This window comes from Ruditapes philippinarum, unplaced genomic scaffold, assembly GCF_026571515.1.
Source record: "Ruditapes philippinarum isolate M1 unplaced genomic scaffold, ASM2657151v2 ctg6035_1_1_1_1, whole genome shotgun sequence".
NCBI lineage: Eukaryota > Metazoa > Mollusca > Bivalvia > Venerida > Veneridae > Ruditapes > Ruditapes philippinarum.
In genome coordinates this window covers 32891-55052 of record NW_026863286.1, presented here as the reverse complement: position 1 = coordinate 55052, position 22162 = coordinate 32891, and the positions used below count along the sequence as shown (strand labels likewise).

At 32.0% G+C, this 22162-nt stretch overlaps 2 protein-coding genes and 1 long non-coding RNA gene across 3 annotated transcripts; 1 reads left to right on the top strand and 2 right to left on the bottom strand.

Annotated features, from left to right (window-relative positions):
• Positions 1–2: 2 nt before the first annotated feature.
• LOC132721716 (uncharacterized) lies at positions 3–3588 on the top strand (the record flags this gene model as incomplete). Its single annotated transcript, XM_060706089.1, is given in 4 exon segments — positions 3–116; positions 372–491; positions 969–1106; positions 2636–3588. Coding segments are annotated over 4 exon segments (588 nt in total). The 3' UTR covers positions 2858–3588.
• Positions 3589–3605: 17 nt separating this feature from the next.
• LOC132721717 (uncharacterized) lies at positions 3606–5943 on the bottom strand. Its single transcript, XR_009624503.1, has 2 exons — positions 5792–5943; positions 3606–3737 (listed from the first exon to the last, which is right to left on the bottom strand). It is a non-coding gene; the product is annotated as an uncharacterized LOC132721717 (long non-coding RNA).
• A 10494-nt stretch (positions 5944–16437) lies between these two features.
• LOC132721718 (uncharacterized) lies at positions 16438–21011 on the bottom strand. Its single transcript, XM_060706090.1, has 6 exons — positions 20852–21011; positions 19737–19863; positions 18709–18921; positions 17947–18095; positions 16664–16772; positions 16438–16442 (listed from the first exon to the last, which is right to left on the bottom strand). Exons 1-6 carry the CDS (start codon positions 20852–20854, stop codon positions 16438–16440), a joined length of 606 nt encoding a protein of 201 aa, XP_060562073.1. The 5' UTR covers positions 20855–21011.
• Between the last annotated feature and the right edge of the window lie 1151 nt (positions 21012–22162).

The window sequence follows — 22162 nt, the reverse complement described above, 5'->3', positions numbered from 1 at the left end:
AGAAGATCATGGAAGAAATTCCGTACAAGTTCCGTATTCAGGTGTGCCTTTCATTTGTCCTCAGTTGTGACATGAGAGAGTGCATGTATGGGCCGAAAAGAAAAAGGCCAGAAAAAGTAAATATGAGTATGTTTTACTAAAACATAGTATAGGAACACTTTGTAATAAAATTTCTGAGTTAATTTGTAAAAGTATAATGCACTTGTTTCATATTTTGAACTAGTTATTAGCAATAAAATCGGTGTGTATGTGAAATAGTTTCGGGTTTATGACAAATTAATAAAAGAAAGAAATCTTTTCTTTATCATGTTAGAGGAATTTTTAGTATAAATATTTTACTTCAGTACGATAATAAACCATTAATTTTATAGCCATTGGTACATGATGACCATGCATTTTCAACAAACAGGCGCCTCATTCAGCCTTCCAGGAAAATGGGGTGTTGTGCAAAAGTGAAGTTGAGGCGGATTGTTAGTTTTCCTGAATACAAGGTAAGGATTTAACTTTATAAATGAATTGTCTTATAATAGCAGATAAATATGATGTAAATTACAAAATATATCTTAAAGTTATAGTCTCTATAAAAAGTCATCAGTAAAGAATACCGTATGTAAAGTAGGCAGAATTAATGAAAACTGTTCCATAGATTTTTTTGGTGTTGCTTGCTAAGGAGAAGTTGAGACACGTCCAGACTACTTCTCTTTTACTACTTACACAATTTAAATGAAATGTTACATTATTGATGGTTACTTCAACAACTGGAGATATTCTCCGGAAGTGTTTAGCATCAACAGTTAGTTAATTTTTTCTCTACATTAATAAAAAAACAATAAAAAACACTCTGTATGGTCATCTAAACAGTCCATTTTCATTTCCAATATTATTTCCAAGTCACATTGTTATTGTTTTTAGAACTGTCCATATTAATCCATATTAATCTGTACATTGAAAAGATTGCGTTTTATTAGATTCAGGGCTGTGATAGTAAATGGAAGCGAAGAGCTATCTCGGACAAGTTAAGAGATGAATTCAACAATCGCACCAGCCAACAATATTGTATTTTCATACAGTTTGTTGGCATTCATACCAACCATGTGTCTGGAATGGTAGGAAAAATATACTTTAGAGACTTTGAAACTTAATACTGTTTTACCAGGTATAAGCATTTCATTGACTGTTACCATGATTTATAGCTCATATGAGCTTAAAACCTCGTAGATGAATAGATCATACTGAGGAGGAGTGCAGTGCACAAGAATGATAACCTTACCATGCATAATTTTTCAGTGTTTGCCCTTTGTTATTTCTCAAATTTAATTTCTGTCCAGAGATATCATCGTGAAACTTCATAGGTGGTTAGATCTTATTGAGGAGGAATGCTGTGCACAAAAGTGATAACTATTCCCTTTATATTTTTAGCTCACCTGTCACAAAGTGACAGGGTGAGCTTTTGTGATCGCTTTTTGTCCGGCGTCTGGCCGGCGTCCGTCAGTCGTCTGTAAACTTTTACTTTAAATGACAAACTTTACAGGAATGTTCCTTTGGTGGTCACCTTTAATAATTGTTCAAAAAATTTTAATTCCAAGCAGAACTCTGGTTGCCATGGCAACCAAAAGAAAAAACTTTAAATATCTTCTTTTAAAAAATCCTAAGAGCTAGAGCTTAGATATTTGGCATGAAACATCTTCTAGTAAGTGTCTACAAAGTTTGTTCAAATAAAAGCCCTGGGGTCAAAATTGGCCCCGCCCCAGGGGGTCATTGATTTTCCCTATATGCATATAGTAAAAACTTAAAAAATCTTCTTTTAAAGAACTCAAAGAGCTAGAGCTAAGGTATTTAGCATCAAACATGTTCTAATAGGTGTCTACCAAGTTTGTTCAAATAAAAGCCCTGGGGTCAAAATTGGCCCCGCCCCGGTGGGTCATTGATTTTCCCTATATGCATATAGTAAAAACTTAAAAAATCTTCTTTTATAAAGCCCAATGAGCTAGAGCTTAGATGTTTAGCATGAAACATTTTCTTATGGGCGTGGGGGGGGGGCTATATACAGGTGAGCGACCTCAGGGCCATCATGGCCCTCTTGTTTGAGTTATTATCCTTTGTTATTTTTTATACTTTTTGTCTGGAGCTTATCTCAAAAAGTGTTAGAAGTATCAACTTGAAACTTCATAGGTAGATAAAAATCTCATTGACGAGTGCAGCACTCAAGAATGATAACCTACCCTGCATTGTTTTTCAGTTATTGCCGTTTGTTTATTTTCAGCCATCAGTTTTCATACAGGTTTCAAATCTGTAAACATTTCAGTCATCAGTTGTCATTACCAAAAGACCTCTTAAAATTGAATTATTCTGCTCTACAATATATACATTCTTCCAATGACCAAACAAATTCTACAGGGGATGGCCATGTAAACATGGCTCTTGTGTCTTCAGTTGTTGTGTTAGTATTAACCAGTACTATGGCTTGTTTAAATTCTTATTGTTTCACTTTTAAAAACAAAAAAGTCAACCTGGTGACAGCAGTATAACTTGTAAAAAGCTATAAATTTTGTTAAACAGTCTTCTTTGTTATCTTGATATATTGAGAATAATGTGAAATATTTTTTTGATAAATGATTTTAACTTTTTCATTCAGGCTGCAAAGTACTGTAATTCTTTGGATAAACGGATAATAAAAAACATAAAGTCACAGGTAAATGATGGCTCAATGAATGTAGATGATATTCAGAGAAGGAGTGAGATGTTTGGAAAAGAATTAAATGAACAATGTGAAGCTACCAAAATAGATACAAGATTTAAACCCAAAAGGAAAGATGTGTATAACCATATTTACAATTCGGTTTCAGATTCAAGGTAGAGAAACTTGCCAATAAATCATTTAATATATTAAAAAAAAAAGTTAAAGATGAAAGGGCATCAGCAGTCCGTCATTCTTAAAATTTATGGTTTATAAATGTGATATATAGTTGCCAAGTCCTGGACGGACAATTTAAAACTATTTACAGTGTATTACAGGTCATTGATTTTCCTTATATGTACACATCTTTTGGAACTGTTGTTTTCCCTTAGTAATAGCATATTATGTAATGTTTTTACACATGCACTTTTTATACCCCCGCACAACAAAGTTGTAAGGGGGGTATACTGGAATCAGCTTGTCCGTCCGTCCGGCCATCCGGCCGTCCGTCCATCAGTTTTTTTCTTGTCCGCCCAATAACTTAAGATTCCTTTGACCCTAAGTCTTCATATTTGGCATGGAGGTTAGTCATGATAAGTAGATGACCCTATTGATTTTGAGGTCACTAGGTCAAAGGTCACAGGGGCCTTGACTTCAAAAAGCTTGTCCGCCCAATAACTTAAGATTCCTTTGACCTACAGTCGTCATATTTGGCATGGAGGTTAGTCATGATTAGTAGATGACCCTTATTGATTTTGAGGTCATCAGGTCAAAGGTCAAGGTCACAGGGACTTTGACTTCAAAAACTTTGTCAAAAGCTTTTCTTCTCAATTGCTAAAGAATGTCCTGTCCGCAATGTATTGATTTTGACATTTTCACATTTGAAGCATGTAGAATACATAACTTAGCAATGCACTGGCTTAGTTACCTCAGATTTGGCAGGGAGGTTGTCCTTGAGCTCTAAATGGCCACTGTTGATTCTGACAAAGTGGTATGCGGGGGTATTCACGCCATGATGGTGGCAGTTCTAGTTCAGATAAAAATATGAACTTTGTGATATCTGTAAAAGATTTATATTTTATATCTGCTTTTGTTTATAGTTTTCAATATTACTTGTATAGTTATAGTGAATAAGCATTTTGTATGGAAGTCAAAATAATGCTTTGTTTAAATTTTGCTACTTTTATGACCAATTTTTTTACATATATCGCTACCTTTTCAAGTAACAAGCATCTTACATACACTAAAACCATCATTTAAACAGTATAACATTAATGTTTGCCCTTTCAAAAGAAGTGATCATTTATTTGTTTCTGAGGCATAATTTGATTTTCTAATTATTGCACCTATATGCATCTTAATAGGCCATTTACATAAAACAAACAACTATTTGGTCCTTTCAAACAGTCCCAGTTCATGTTAGGTCATTTACATAAAAGAACTGTTTGGTAATTTACAGCAAACTCTTTTCCTGTTGGTCCCTTTCATAAATTTAAAAGAAAGAAACAACAGCTACATGGTAATTAACAGCAACATCAGTTCCTGTTAGATTTTTTTCATTTAACAAATAACTTTTTGGTAATTTACATCCGCATTGGTTCATGTTAGGTCATTTACATAAACAAACAAAAATTTGGTAATGTACAGCAGGCTCAGCTCCGGTTATTTGATTATTTACGTAAAACAAACAACTTTTTATTTATAGCAAACTCAGTTCTGTTAGAACATTATATCAAAATAAGTTTGTGTAAGATTATTTATTATGTCATGTTAATTACACATGCACTATTTCAGATACAAGGTTTGTGATATCAGTTTGAGATTTAGATTTTATAACTGCTTTTGTTTATAGTTGACAATAATAATAACACATGGGTTTGTGGGTAACAGTAAAAATATCATCCCGAGAAAAATACTGTTGCCGAGGGTAACAGTATTTTTACGAGGGATGATATTATTACTGTTACTCACAAACCCATGTGTTATTTATTTTATTACCCCGAACAAAAATATTGCGATGATCTGAAATTGTCGAACTAAATCTAACTGTAACAAAAATAAACCAAGAGTAACAATAACTAAACTGTCCTTACTTTTTAAGTTTTAAGTGTACTTTAGGCCTACTTGAGAAGTTTTCTTTTTCTTTATTCTTTAAGCAAGTGATGATATATACAAATCATAAACATACAATAAGCTAGGTTTTATTTAGAAAACAAAACACTAACCCATTTATAAGGTTATGATCTGTGAAATCCGGGCCGGTGAAATCCGATCCTTCTGTTTCCAGAAAATTCTTAGCATGGTTTTTAACAAAAGAACGATGATATCCTTTGTCTGTCCACTATATCTGAAACGTTTCACTTATTAAAAATGTTACATAATCCTTTGTTTCATGCTTAAATCGTCTGCTTGTTCCAGTTTGACACATACTTATTTACATTGCCATGACTTCCATTGAAAACGGATGTTCACTTTTTGACTATTCAACAAAAAGATATTTTATACGCGAAAAGCACCCTAGGGTGCAAACAACTAAACTTTATGAGTGTACTAGGTACTCCAGAGAAGAAATTGATGTCGTATCGGGGTTTAACGTCGAAAATAAGAATGGAGCGAGAAAAAAATGGCGGCCACTTTATTTAATTTTATTTAGAAAATACATGTAGACCACATGACCAGATATTATACTGTTAAAAATACTGTTACCTATGTAACAGTACAAAATTCTTAGTCACGTGGTACACTTGCTTTAACAGTGAATATAACACCCAAAGGCCTATGGGAAATTAGCATTACGAAAAAAGTGAGGGGTAATAATATTAGTTGTTCCTTGTCATGGAAAGCTAGATGAACTTACCATCATGCCCTTTTGTAAAATGTTGCAAGTTCTCTAGGGTAACTTAAAACAACAGGAAGAAATTCTAGACATATAAATCACTGCTATTTTAACTGCTGTGTTGCATAGAAAACAAATATCTCTCTGATTAAAAAATTAAAAAAAATATTAAAACCCAATTTTATTTTTATTTTAAAAAGGAAAAATGTGAAAGCCATTCAGGGGAACATATGAACAACGTTATATTTTTAAACTCCATTGTTCTCCATATAACTTACTTGTATATAAATCACATAGCATCATATTTACGACAACTGACGGACGCTCGTCTGGATGAAGTTTGGACAACACGCAGTATCCGGTATCGAAACAATATGAGAACGAATTGCACACCCAGGATTGTTGTGTTTACACACGCAGACGCACAGTCGTCAATTTTGCAATACCGGTTCCCAGAATTGGGCGTTCGTCGTAGCCGGGAATGTTCTTGTTGATTTGCGTGTTGAATTGATTCATAAGAGACTCTGTGTATTACAATTTATAAATTCATTCAGATATTAATGCGCCATGTACACTTTAAACATTAAGTTTGTCTAAATTCCACTCGAATAGATCTTACTATAAAGTTAAAACCTAAAGGTTTAAATTGTTAAAGATTTAATTATCTTATCATAACTTGTGTATAAGACATATATACATACGTGTTGTAAGAGTACGCTGGGCATTTTGTATAACGTTATCATCTATAGTACCAGCAGTAAATGTTGCTGCCTAAAATACAAACATGTTTAAATCACCTCAAAATTTCAAAACCGTTTTAAAACATATAATGTATATTATTACCCCTCACTTTTTTCGTAATGCTAATTTCCCATAGGCCTCTGGGAGTTATTTTTACTGTTAATGCAAGTGTACCACGTGACTAAGAAGTTTGTACTGTTACATAGGTAACAGTATTTTTAACAGTATAAAAATCTGGTCACGTGGTCTATTTTCTAAATAAAATGAAATAAAAATGGCCGCCATTTTTTTTCTCGATTCATTCTTATTTTCGAGGGAATGGGGCATCACCGAAGTAACTTTTAAACTTTCTTTAAAATTTAGTTCTTTGAAACCTTTTGGTTGATTTGGGTAAAAATATTTTTTTGTTAAAATAGTAAAACCGGGAAAACATCCGTTTTTCAACGGAAGAAAATTTTTTAAGGGTAAAAAAATTTTTGTAAAATGAAAAATGCAAAAGGGTTAAAAAGAAAATGAAACCCAAAGGAAATTTTAAACAATTTTAAAACCAAAAGTAAAAAGGGGAACAGAAAAAGAGTTGGGGGGACAAAGACATTTTTTTTTTAAGGATATCACGAAAATTTTCAAAAATCCCTTTTGGTTAAAAAACCCTTTGGGGGAAGAATATTCGGGATGCAAAGGTTTCAAAATTTCACAGATCAAAACCCGTTAAAGGGGTTTAAAGGTGTTTTGTATTCAAATAAAAACCTAGTTTATTGTTTTTGTTTATGATTTGTAGATATCATTTTTGTTTAAAAAGAATAAAAAAAAAAGGAAAAATTTCCCCAAAAAGAAAAGGCCCTAAAGTACACAAAAATTTAAAAAGGTTTAAGGGGAAAACCAGTTTATTAGGGGGTTTCCTTCCTTGGGTTTTATTTTTTGTTTGGGGTTAAAAATTTTAATTTGGACAATTTTTCAGACAAAACGGGGATTTTTGTTTCGGGGAAATTTAAAAAAAAAACACAGGGGTTTGTAAATAACAGTAAAAATATACCCTCGTAAAAAAAACTTTTACCCCCCGGCTACGCCTGGGGGATAACAGTTTTTTCCCCCTGGGGAGGGAATTTTTTACGGGTTCCCAACCCCCCAAATTTTGTTTTTTTATATACTGTTGGTAGTTAAATGTTTGCTTTGGGGAAACCCAAAATTTAAAAACCCTTTGAAAACCCCAAACCCCAGAAAATTTCATGTTTGCTCCTAATTCAAAGCAGGGTAAACGCAGTACTGAAGTCGTAAATTTCTATCTTGGTAATGGACAGTCTAAAAATGAAAACTGGACATATTCATTTAAGAAATACCAACATACCAATAAATGGGTTGCGTTTCATATCAAAGATTTATTGTTTATTTATTTTACACACACCATAAACTTATGGGAGCAACGTTCACAAATCCAATTCAATATACTACAATTACTAGGCAAAATATATATGTGAGTTAATTAAAATACTGACCTGTCCATTTATATTGACCTTGATTTGAAAGTTACCAGTAAGCACGTCGTTTTTTATGTTCACCCAGGCGTTATCGAGTGCTAAGTTAAAATTTGACGTCTGCGTCGTACCTGTACGATAATTAAAATAAAACACGATTATACGTCATCAACAACAACCACAACAACAACAACAACAATAGAAAACAACAACAACAACAATAATAATCATAAAATGAACAAAACAACAGTATGAACAGAAACAACAACAACAGCAACAACAAGGGGAGCGGTGGACTAGTTGTTTAAGTGCCTGCCTCTCAACCCGAGGATCATTGGTTCGAGCCCTAATCAGGTCACGACGAAGGTTTTTTTTTCATATGACACCAGTACTGGTTGGTTCCAGGAAGAGGACTCGAAAATGATTAAGTTGCAAGAACTTCTTTCGCAATTGAGCTTGAATAAGTACGTTTAAATTTACTATATAAAACAACAACAACAAAGTGGTTACGAGTGTAGACCGACCGTACAAATGATAAGAATAAATAATTTAAAGGGGGTGGTTCAGCATTATAAAAGTAAAATTGTGTAGATTCCATTTTAAACTCAAATTGTCATACTTATTTTTCCTGTCACAAATTTTCAAAACACTGTACCTAAAGAAATATAAAACTTACAGTTATTCCCTATACAATTACTAACTTGGCTAATCATTTTGAAAGTTGAATTAACTTTGGCCTTTAATGAGATTAATGTTTATTGTCAACTGATTAAACATACAATCAAATTTTTAAATCCTTAAAAATATGAACGACTTTGCTTCGATCATTAATATACCACGTGTCTTCTCTTATAAAAGAGGACGCCATTGTGAACACCGGTCTTACTGACCGATAAACCGGTGTGTATACAATGAAGCGGACCTTTTAAAAGTTTACAATGCATGTATATATGTATATAAGTACTTACGGACGTAGTGGTCACATTGTCCGGAAGATGTTACAATAGCAACCCCGTCCTCAGTGTGAGATTTACTTAGACCACACAGATTTTGGAAAGCGCAGTAATCAAAACTGTTACATTGTCCTAAAGTACCCGGATCATTACATTGGCGGGCACAATCAGCAGCACTCGATACTGTTACAGACAAGTCGTTTGTGAATTGCCGGAAACGACCTGTAACCTTTCTGAAATAAGCTGAAAAAGAAGGAAACACAATTGTAAGAAGACCAACATAGACGATGTACGTGGTAAATAAAACTCAATTAGTCAATCTTAATTCAATACTCCTACATTATATTTTTTTCTTTATCATTAAAGACGTTTTTTTTTTGACACGATGGGAATGGGTTTTGTTTTCTAGATAAATATTCTATCTGATGTAGATCTAAGTCTGAACCAATCACTTGTGTGAAAAATTTCAGATCATTCGCTCTTTCCGTTCTTAAAGAAAAAAATAATCCATAATTATGTGGAAAATGACCCAAATCGAGCTAAAAACAGCACAAAATATCAATTTTCAATTATTTACTGAGTATATTTCTTTATCATCTTTTACATGTTTTTCTGTTTTTAGTTCCAAAGTTGCAATAATTTCAAATCATGTTTTCTTTGTTGTTATTTATTTTTATTTTTTGACCTCGGTGAAGTTCCTTTTAATAAAATTATTTTATCTATATTCGGTATGAAGATAAAAAAAAGTTAAGTTACCGATAGGTGGTGGTAAATCTAGAAGTGTAGCAACAAAGTAGAACTGGTCTGATTCTAACCCGGAACTGAGCGTTCTGTACCCGTATATGAGAGATACGTGCCGACAGGTAGCTAGTCTGTTGGTGATTTGTGTAATAAATTGATTTTGGTATTGTAACAGACTGTTGTCCCATGAGCCTGAAAAACATAACAAATATACTGTGACTTTTATTTTTCCTAAAAAAAAAAGAAGCGTTGAGCAACGTATTTAGTTCTTTCACATAAATTTAAACACAGTCTGTCCCAATTTTATTGAGAGATATCACAAATTTCCTTTACGTGTTTGTTTTTGGTGTTGTTTGTAAACATGTTATCAACAATGTTTGAAAAGGTCCAAATTTAAACGTATTTCCAATTGCCTCTAAACTGTGTGTAAGAATGGATCTTTAATTTCGACTGTCTCATTAGTTGCATGTCTAAAATTTTAAATTCAAAGATTATAGCAAATATTCAAGTACTGGAAACTCTAGAATGACGCCTTCTTCGAGAAGTCATCGTAACAGTTGGCGATGGTCTGTTTATAAGACGGGTCCTCGGAATCAAAATTGTGTGTAAATATTGTACGTAGCCTGGTATCCGACCGAATGTAAATCAAAAGAAACTGAAAGCACAATGACAACTTGTTGAAATTGCGGGAATGAGTATGGTCAGGAAATAAAGACATACAGAGGATTAAGTTTAAAATAGTGTGTGTAAAGCACCATTGAAAACACCGCATATGGATGAAATACATAGTATGTAAACATCTTTCAACACTGACGATTCGACGCCTTTCGGTCCAGATATATGTTGTTTTTATCTTGAAACGCTCATTTATTTCAAACTTTACTGTTTTTGTAAATACATCATTTACGCAGTGGTAAATTAGAGAAATTTCATATATTAGAAAATTGACAATATCCGAAAATAATGTACACATATAGTTTTATAAAGACTGACATACACTTTTCTTTTGCATACTTTAAATAATTTTGCCTGCAAAACACGCTGGGGTTAGTAGTTCCTCGTGTCATATTCAGAGACGTGTTTTTTAAACAAAGTTAGCATACACATACCTTTACATATCTTAACATGTCGTCTATTTAACGGATAGGTGATTTAAATTGAAGTTGTTAGAAAATTGATGGAATGAATTAATTGAAGTTTTAAATAAGTCAGACTGTTTATGGTATGTGCTGAGTACAAAGTTGACGCGCTGTTTAACCGAAGTTAAAACATTGTCATTGTAAAAATATATTTCAAAATAGAGTAAAGTAAAGTGTAAATTATGACGAACTTACCCAGTCAGCTGCTGTAATTCGTAGTTGAACTGGAATGTTTGTATTTGTTTTGGATTTAGCACCGAGAAGATGTACTTGCTGTCCACTGGTTCTGAATTACAATATAAAAATTACGTAAACAAAATTATAGTAAAAAATGGAAGGGCGTGACTTTAGAAATTGTGTTAAAATCCATATATGATTTTTTCATAATCAACATAAATTTTTATTATAACTGCACTTATTTTCCTTTTTAAGCGAAGTCACGAGGACTTTAGTGATGAATTAACAAAATAAATTTTGAAGTTGAAACAAACCTGGCTATTCTTCTACGGTCTTATGACAGATAATCAGTAAGACACTGTTCGCGATAGGCTGTCCCTAAATACTTTGTGCTTGTACATATCAGTTTCCGAAACTCGTTTTTAAAGGCAAAGTAAACCCCAAAAATGACATTTACCCTTGAGAAAGGTTTATACTCTTTTATGATGAAATTTATAGGATGTTTGAAGATAATTACCTGTAGAACGTAGAAACACTGAATGTGAAATAATTTGTATTAGCCAAATGTAAAGATGTGGTATTTTGACTTTCATACAAAATACTTATTCACTGTAACTTTACTTAATTACAAAATGAAAAAGAAACAACAAATAGTTCAGCTGTTATAGATAGAAATGAATAACTCTTAGGAAGCGATAAACAGGACACCGAATATATAAAGTTTTTGAGAAATAAAAATAATATCAATTTAGGGTTTAATTGGCCCTATAAGACAACTTTTCTTTAGACTAGATATCTCTTTTAATAAGCGTGTCAAATATACCTAACTGATTTCATTATAACATTTGGCTTACATTCATAAAGTAAAACTCGAATGTAGATGTGAAAGTATTGTAGTTTGGCAAGTGGAAAATCAGTACGATTTGAGATAAATACGTCACAGAGTATACCTCGCACCATTCTCTGAAAAAAGTATAATAATTATCTACATAATATCATGAAAATAGTTCATAAAGTAAAGTAATTATATACCGGATGAAAATACTAAGTACTAAGGTTGTTACGAAAGGAAAAAGGTAAAAGAAACAGTTTTAATACGAAAAAGGAAACAAAAAAAAACACCACATGGGAATTATATCCTTTAACTAATATGGAGAGAGCTATGTATAAATAAGAATTATCTTAATATATGTATAAAGATAATCGGTCGAAGTAAACGTTGCTTGATAATTTCTGAGTGCTATATTAAAATGAAGGAATATTATTAATAATTAGCAAAATTGTAAAGCACAACGAGTTGCCTTCTGTCAAAAACCGGAAAAGGGATGGCAAAAGCACGTATATTTACCAACCGACGGACTACGGTTTTGAAAACAGATATTTTTTTTTTTACCCGTTCCTTCGTAAGTTATATGGATGTATTATCGAGGATAGAAGAGCTGGGATGGAGATTTCATTTGAAATATAGGAATTGTTGACTCTGGTTAGCGTTCACAGAGAGTTTGACGGGACGCGTCGAATGTCGTGTTTTTGTAATGGGGATCATGGAGCAATTACCCAAATTTAATTGTCGATAGCCGTAGGCAATACCTGAAAATATATCAAACATAATTATTGATATACGTGAATGAAATGAAGATCAAAAATATCTTTATCAATTTTGTTTTGTAATTTTTCGATGTCTTACTTTTTCTAGTGTATACTCAGATTTTGTTTAATATTATTTAGAACTGAATGTTTTAATGAGTTTTAAGTGTAAAATTTTTATTACGTGTTTTAAAACCAGGGCATGCATGAATTAAAAGAACCCTAACAAGTAGTGAAATCTGAAACGAAACTGGTTTAATGAAAGTCAAGGGGAAAAACGTAAACATATATGATGATTATTATTTAGTTATATATTTTTTTTGAAAGGTTATATTTTGGGGCCCTAAAATAAGAACATTTTGTTTGTATATAATAACCCGAGTCGTTTATATAAAAATCCTTTTTATAAATAATAGAAAGGCACCGAAACACCGGAGGCTAATCTGATTTTGTACGATTTGCCGAGTGTTTTGGTTTCTTTCTTTTTTGGGAAATTAATAAAGTCAAAACATGACAGAAACGTACCCTGTTCTAAATAAATAAACCCCTAAGAAAAAATTTTAAAAACCAATGAACGAGTTTTGGGAAAATTTTGATATTTCTCCCCCTTTTCCCCCTTTTCTCTGCCGTCAAAAATAATTTTAAAATAAGAAAACCCCAGCAAAAAAATTGAAAAATTCAAGGGGCATAATTGGGGATGGGGGGTAACTAATACCTGCACTCAGTTAACCCCGGGCACTGTGAAATTGAAATATTTTTTACTTGTATAAAGGGTTTGGGGACCTTTTCTTTTAAAAAAAGTTTTCAGATTTTAAAATCGTATACTATACTTTTGGGCCACAGTGCGGAAACCCTCGAGTGCGGGACCCCAATTTCCCCCGGGCATTTCCAGATAAGCCCGTTGTTTGGTTCTTTTTTTGCGGGGGTTTTACATTTGTGACGGCAGGGGAAAAAGGGGGGAAAGGGGCAAAAAAATTTTCCATTTTAAAAATGCCCCCTCTTTTTGGTTTTTTTTTTCGGGGTTTTTTGGGGAAGTGCTGTTCATTTTTGACTTTGAAACAAAAAGAAAAAGGGAAACCCAAAAACCCAAAAAAAACCTTCGCCAATCCTTGATTTAAACTCCGGGGGCAAACCCCCCTCGTACAAATCAGATAGCTTCGGTTTCGGGGGCTCTTTCTTTTTACATAAAACCTTTTATGAACCCACTTTTTAACGTTTGATATTTCCCAAACTTTTTTTTATAAAGAAAAAAAAAAAAATTTCATAAATTGGGGACTGCGCGTTATAAAAGGATGATAAAAAACGCCAAAATTTTAATTATTTTAATAAAAAATGCCCGTTTTAAAAACAGGTAATATAAAAATTAAATGTCCTGTATTTATAATTATTTTTAAATTTTTCCTTTGTAGAATGTTTTGTTTTTTCACGGGAACAAGGGTTTTTGTCCCCATAATAGGGTTCTAGAGGAAGGGGGGCTTTTATCAAATCGAAAACCAGATTATATGTATAATCTTTGTGACCTTTTAACTTTTTTAAATTAAATCTTTAATTTTTATAAAAAGTTTTCCTTTAGAAAAAAATAAAAACTTAAAAGATTTAATTGGGGTTGGAAAAAAAAAATCAAACCCTTTGTGTTTTTTAAGCAAAAGGTAAGGGTCTAGTTTTGTAAAATAGAATTTTTTGGGGTTTTTTTTTAAAAATTTTGGTTTTCCCGGGGGGGGTTTTCCAAAATTAATTATGTTAACACTTTTGTTTGAGGACTTTCTAAATGAATTGACACATTCGGGGAAATAGTTTTGATATAAAAAAAAATTTTAACTTTCTGTTTTCGGGAAACGCCTCTTTTAAATTATTTTAAAATTTCTTCTCTATAGAATACTGTCCGGATAGTACTGGAACCTTTCTAGTCTGAGTTCTTCCTGGACAAACCATTCCTTGTGGTGTCTATAGTTGGTGACAATAATAATATATTATTAACATTTCAAAGGTGGTTTACCTGATACGGCGCATTCATACCAGTATCCACTATAATATTTATACAAAGTATGAACGTTACACACGTATGGTCGAAATGAGTTACACGTGAAACACATGATGTGATTTTGTATAAGTAGAAAAAGTAAATAATTTAATTTAGCAAAAACTTTTAAAACAATCCCATGAATAAACAAAAGGAACATACAAAGCCTTGGAAAACACGTATAATTATAGTTTATAAACCTTGGATACATATTACTTGGAGACATACAGCAAACCTTAGATACACATTGTTAACCTTTGAAAATCTTGAATACTTACATCAAACACACATAACCTTGAATTCTTACATCAAATACATATAACCCTGAATACTAACATCAAATACATATAACCCTGAACACTTATGTCAAACTCATATAACCTTGAATACTTACATCAAATACATATAACACTGAATACTTACATCAAATACATATATAACCTTGAATTCTTACACCAAACACATATAACCCTGAATACTTACATCAAATACATATAGCCTTGAATACTTACATCAAATAAATATAATCTTGAATACTTGCATCAAATACATATAACACTGAATACTTACATAAAATACATATAATCTTGAATACTTACATCAAACTCATATAACCTTGAATACTTACATCAAATACATATAACACTGAATACTTACATCAAATACATATATAACCTTGAATTCTTACATCAAATACATATATAACCTTGAATACTTACATCAAACACATATAACACTGAATACTTACATCAAATACATATAATCTTGAATACTTACATCAAACACATATAACCTTGAATACTTACATCAAACACATATAACCCTGAATACTCACATTAAACATTTATAACCCTGAATACTTACATCAAATACATATAATCTTGAATACTTACATCAAACACATGTAACACTGAATACTTACATCAAATACATATAATCTTGAATACTTACATCAAACACATATAACACTGAATACTTACATCAAATACATATAAATATGAATTCTTACATCAAACACATTTAACCTTGAATGCTTACATCAAACACATATAACCTTGAATATTTACATCAAACACATATATAACCTTGAATACTTACATCAAACACAGAATCAGCGTCCCAGATATGATTCCTGTAGTCAAAGTATTCATATGTGTGATGAAAGTTTCCAGTAAGACTAAGCCTTGTTATCTCCCCATTACTGGAACTTGATTGGATAAATCTGGCGATGTCCAGTTATATTACTGAAATGTTTAATTTACATTTGTTCATGTTTAATGGGATTACTTTTAATTTTGGGAAGTGAGTTGTAACTAATTCGTGTTGTCCAGATATCAGAATATCCCAAAAATGCTTGGGAATGGTCGTTTTATTTATAACTACTACCGCAAATATTTCTATAAGATTAAAAAAAATATATATTTCATTTACTAATCATATGTTATACTATTACTGTTAGCTAGGCACGGGTTATATGCAAACAGCCATTTATATACGGTCATATAACCTGTCGTCAGTAATTTCAATAAACGAATTTTATAAATTTGCCCAGCATCATTTTTAGCGAGAAAAGTGAGATTTTTTTCATAAAAATTGACCAGCAGTCGGTGTACATTATTAGTTATAAAGATTTTTGACAAGTTATAAACGGTTGTTTGTAAATGATGTACCGAGCCGCTTAGTTTATCAACTATTATAGATGTCACGATTATCCAATGGAAAAGGGCGACGTTATAAACGTGCACTTTTTATAAAAAAAAATCTGTATAATTTACTGCACGTTTGTAAACGTCGCATTTATTGGATAATGCGTGACGTTTATATTAGTTTTATATACACTGGCTACTGCCGATTCATGAAGAAATTTTACCTTTTATGTATAAAATGAGCTGCTGTTTGTATTAGAAATTCCCGGTGGGCGAGGGTAAACAAACCAAACACACACACAACACACACACACACATAAAATTCATTATAAAGAATTGTTGACAGGATATATGGCCGTTATAGAAACGGCTGCTTTTTATTTGCAATATAAACCCACGGCCTAACGGCTCGGGTTATATTTACAAACAGCCGTTTATATAGGGCCGTTTAACCTGTCAACAATAATACATAAAGCATCATTTTTAGAGGATATAAGTTTGATTACTTCATAAATGGACAGCAGACGTGTATATAAAACTATAAACGTCACGATTATCCAATGAAAAATGACGTTACAAACCTGCATTATTATAACAATTATATATATACTGTATAAAGGTCACTATTGTGTTGCATACGGTACAATAATAATTATGTATAGTAATTGACTTACCAGAGAAGTAATAGTCGAGTGTAAAGTTGGCAAATAAGTTTGGCCAGAACATACAAGATTGCCACCAGTCACATTGTATCCCTCGTATAACCTTGGTTCCTTTATACATCTAAAATATAATACATCTAAAATATAATACATCTAAAATATAATACATCTAAAACATAATCTAAAACATAATACATCTAAAATATGATACATCTAAAATATAATACATCTAAAATATAATACATCTAAAACATAATACATCTAAAATATAATACATATTGGCATGTGTGTAATATTGTTGGGTTTTATCATTTGATAGATTCCTACTCTCACCTTTTATTTGAATAACAATAGATTAAATGACCACAAACATGTACATGTGCTCTTTTGTTGACAAACATGTTGTGATGAAAAAATCGCACTGTATCCACTAATCTCATAATAAGAATTAAACAGATCAGGGATCTATGCATTCTGACAACTTTAGGGATAATAAACATTTCCTTTAATTTGTAAACTTCATCTTAACGGAAGGATAAACAATAATCTGAGTATATTGATTATCACATATGTCGTTTCTCTCAGACTGATAAACAACGTGTTTAACCCATTACGCGATATATACTCCTTTAAACGCCATTTCACCCCCCCCCCTTTTGGTGTCTCAAATGGTAAAAAATGCCTTATTTAGGCCCCAACACTTTTTGTTTAAGAAATGTTGTTTAAAAAAGTGACCACTTTTTCGGGGCGACCCCCAACCAAAAGATACATCAGGGGGTTGCCAGAAGGGGGATGTCCCCCCTTCTGTTTGGGGGGTTTGAAGGGGGCGGAGGAGTCCAAGAAAATTTTGGACTTGTGAGAGGCTAAAAATGACCGCAGATCGATAATAAGGTAACGTGTAACCAACGCTGAAAAGCGTTTGACTCTATCTCAATCCATTGAGAAGTTGCAGCACTTTAAAGTCAATTTTGATGGAAAAAATCAACGCAAAATAGTGATTTTTGGCAATTTTGAGATGTCCCCTCGTTGCCATGGTAACAGGAAATTTAAGCCTGACATGTTGTTGCAAATGCAATGGTCCAGTAAACATTTGTGCCAAGTTTGATTAATATTGAAGCAGTTTTTATAGTTTTATAACAATTTTAACTTGTAACGGGAGACTTTTAATGAAAACAGCCATTTTTCACAAAATTCTCATGAAGTGATGGGTTAATAAGCCATCCATTTTAATGTGTGAGTTCAATGCTTAAAAAATGAAACAACGAAATGGAAAATAAATTGAAAGATATTCTTACCAAACCATTCGATTTAGCGAAATGAAGAGCTGAACTAGTCGTATATATATGAGGTATCCCGCTCGAACCCCCTCCTACTCCCTTCATGCCAAAAATAAACTCATTTCCGTAAGGGTCTCTATTCAAGGTCGTCACAGAACAATTATTGTCTGGTGATAAAAATAAAGATATGTTAAAATGCTAAATAACAAGATAACTTGAAATGTATGAATGTTCACCAAAAAGGTTTATACTCATTTATTTGGTACTTTAACTAATTTTGCTGCGGTCTCATAATGCACACTTACCTTCATAGTGAATCAACTATTTTGCTCAGTGGTATTTTTTTTATGTATTTCGAGCAGGAATATTCATAAGTATTAATATTTTCAAGTTTTGTCGCCATTGTCAAAGTGGCTGTATACGTGGAGCGGCAGTCAAAATGATTCATTCTGTACATCACAAAGTGACCATTGTTAGGAATTGCTGTGTTTCTTGTCCGTAACTTCATCCTCCACTTACTATTGTCCGTAACTTCATCCTCCACTTACTATTGTCCGTAACTTCATCCTCCACTTACTATTGTCCGTAACTTCATCCTCCACTTACTATTGTCCGTAACTTCATCCTCCACTTACTATTGTCCGTAACTTCATCATCCACTTACTATTTAATTATACTTTTAGCCGTTATTATTAAGCACGTTGTATATACGACAAAATTATTTGTTTAAATAGATCTTGACTGTACTTAATGTAAAGTTAAAGTTATAAAGTAACTTACTGACATCGTATATGATCTGATTTGTGGAGTAATCGAAAATCATATAATCCATTGAGTTATTCCTTAGCAACCGGAGTGCCGCACGGTTATTGATGTCATCATAGTATTCCTCAGTAGACCAGGTTTGTTGTTTATTGATGATGTTTGCTTCTACCCGTAATTGAAACGTGTCCGGGATATTAGGTAACGGTGGTTGAGGCGTGTTAGCCGGTACTTTAAATAAAACAAAACTATAATACACTATAAGGTAACGGCGGTAGATTCGTGTTAGACGGTACTTTAAATAAAACAAAACTATTATACACTATAAGGTAACGGAAGTAGATTCGTGTTAGGCGGTACTTTAAATAAAACAAAACTATAATACACTATAAGGTAACGGCGGTAGATTCGTTATAGACGGTACTTTAAATAAAACAAAACTATTATACACTATAAGGAAACGGCGGTAGATTCGTGGTAGACGGTACTTTAAATAAAACAAAACTATTAAACACTATAAGGTAACGGTGATAGATTCGTGGTAGACGGTACTTTAAATAAAACAAAACTATTATACACTATAAGGTAACGGCGGTAGATTCGTGGTAAACGGTACTTTAAATAAAACAAAACTATTATACACTATAAGAATATGGCGGTATATTCGTGTTAGACGGTACCTTAAATAAAATAAAACTATTATACACTATAAGGAAACGGCGGTATATTCGTTAAATAAAACAAAACTATTATACACTATAAGGAAACGGCGGTAGTTTCGTGGTAGACGGTACTTAACACTATTATCACCATAAGGTAACGATGGTTGTTTTGTGGTACTTAAGATAAAACAAAACTATAATACACTACCAATCAACTTCACATGTCATTAGAAAGTGCCATTAATGTTATTTAGAAAATGATGAAACCTGCATGATAGTGATAATTATAGTCTAGTATTTTTTTAATTTTTGTGTTGCCTATACATGAGGCTGTATTGTGACTTTTACTATCTCTTGCTGTTGCGATGATACTATGTTACTTACAAGATGGATCGAGAATGGTCGAGTTTGCTGGTGCACAGGTGGAAGGGTAGTTGTAATGGGGCGGAGTCTGTCCAAGTACAGTCACTACAACACCCAGACATAACCACGTTATACTTAGAGGTAACCTCTGAAAATAAAATCAATATGTGAACAGTTTTTTTCCTAGGGGATAGAGGTATTTAACCACATTAAAAGTTCTCGTGAAAGACCTTCCTCCGTGATATGTTAAATGTAGTTTTGAGTATGAACTTTATTTGGATATCTTTCCAAGATGTTTTAGATTTTATTTCTGTAGATTAAGAATGAGTACTTTGTCTTTGAGAATACAAACTGGCAGATATTCTAGAAATAGAATTGTTAGAGAAGAAAGATATTGTTTATGCTGTAATACCTCAGACATTGAAGATGAATTTCATTTTGTTTGTATATGTCGTTGATATTCAGAGTTAAGAAAAAAATATTTGAAAATTAAATATACCAGAAATATACCAGAAACCCGTCAGTTTATAAATTTTTACAATTACTGAACTCAAATAATAAATATGAATTAATTCAGTTATCCAAATTTGTTAAAGAAGCACTTGCTTTGAGAAACACACTGTTAAATGTTGAGCGTTAAACATCATAATAGCTCATTCTCCTTTTCGTATGTCTTTGCTTCTTTAGTTCGTAGTATACATATTTATCATTTAATTTTCTTGTTACTAGATAAATTAAGATTAAGAATTTTGAAATAATGTCATGCTTGCTATTACCATTACAATGATGTTATGCTTGTAAAAAATATTGTATTATAGATGATGTACTATGTACAAATCTTAATAAAAATCTTCTGATATAACGTTATACCATACATTAATGTTTTTTTACCCTATAATGTTGATAATATAATGTATATAAAGTATATAGAAAAAACTTAAGATAGTGGCTTGAATCCGAATTTCAACTCGCCATCAAGCATATACCCCACAAAAATTGATACAGAAATAATGACCTACCATCATGACCGCAAAAAATCTTATAAAATACTTTAAATTATAAATCCTTTTAAAAAGAGTTGATCTTCTCGATAAAGTAACCTTCCAAAATTAACACTGTTTTATTAAAATACGTACCATATTTCTGCAATTTTACATAAGAATAAGATGGCGCGGGCCACGTTACATGAGTGAGTTTGGACTCTGTACCGGGGGAGGTTTCTAACTTTATCTATATACGATGATATACTCTGACCAACACCGGCATCATGTAGAGTGGTTGTTATCTATAGAAGGGAATGATAACATGACATTGATCATGATAACAAGAATTTGATAACAGACAGTTTATCTCAGTAGCCTGTCTATAAAATGGATACAGATTTTAACTTGTTGTTATAAAATAATGATTATAACACTGACCTTAAATATAACAATATATTAAACATCTTTTCTGTTAAAAGTTAGGTAAAAATACGTGTGTCTAAACTTATTTAAGTAAATACCGGCACACTAACACATTTTATTGAAATATTGAGAAATATTGATGAAATAAAATGCGTATTTTCATTTTCCGTATTTTCACTGTAAAAATTTATTTTTCACTGCAGTGAAACATATTTTCCGTATTTTCACTGGTGTCTTGCCGGACTACTTTCTTTTAAATTCTACCAGTGCACAACATTTAAGGGAAAGTTTTTCAAATTTTATCGCAAAAAAAGAGAAAAATGTACATAATAAACAGAAAATTCAAGTTTTTTCTATAAATACATGATTTATTTTCATCTTGTGGCATGAAAATTACCATATTTCACTCGTGGCTACCGCCACTCATGAAATATTTATTTTCATACCACTCGATGAAAATAAATCATGTATTTATAGAAAAAACTTGAATATCCTCTATTTACTTAATCAAATAATAAAATAACTTAACAATGAGATCATCATTTTGTACAAAATATTTCCAAAATTCAATTCCTGTAAATCAATTAATTGACTGATTGACTAGATACTACGTATGATGAATCTTTGTTGTAAATGTTTTAGTTTTGTGTCTAGAGTTATTTTAATCAATTATTTCATGTAGCAATATATCGGTATGTTACAATTAAGGCCAGAAACCAACAGAAATTATTCACATACTGATAACATGCCTTCCAATTCATAAAATCGCTGCTAAAAATGTGGAATTTCCAATATTAGTGGAATCAGTGCCGGAAACATCTTACAACTAAGAAAGCCAACTTGTCAGATAAATGAATAAAAAAACACAATAAAAAATAGATCTAATTGAAAATGCTTGTATGATATTTCTTTTTGAAAATAAATGACCAGAGAAAATATTTACATGACCTTAAGGCAGTACATACGGTGTCGGCAAATTGTATTCCCTAGAAATATTTCAATCGGACATAATTCACTTCATTATAAACGATTATATTAAAA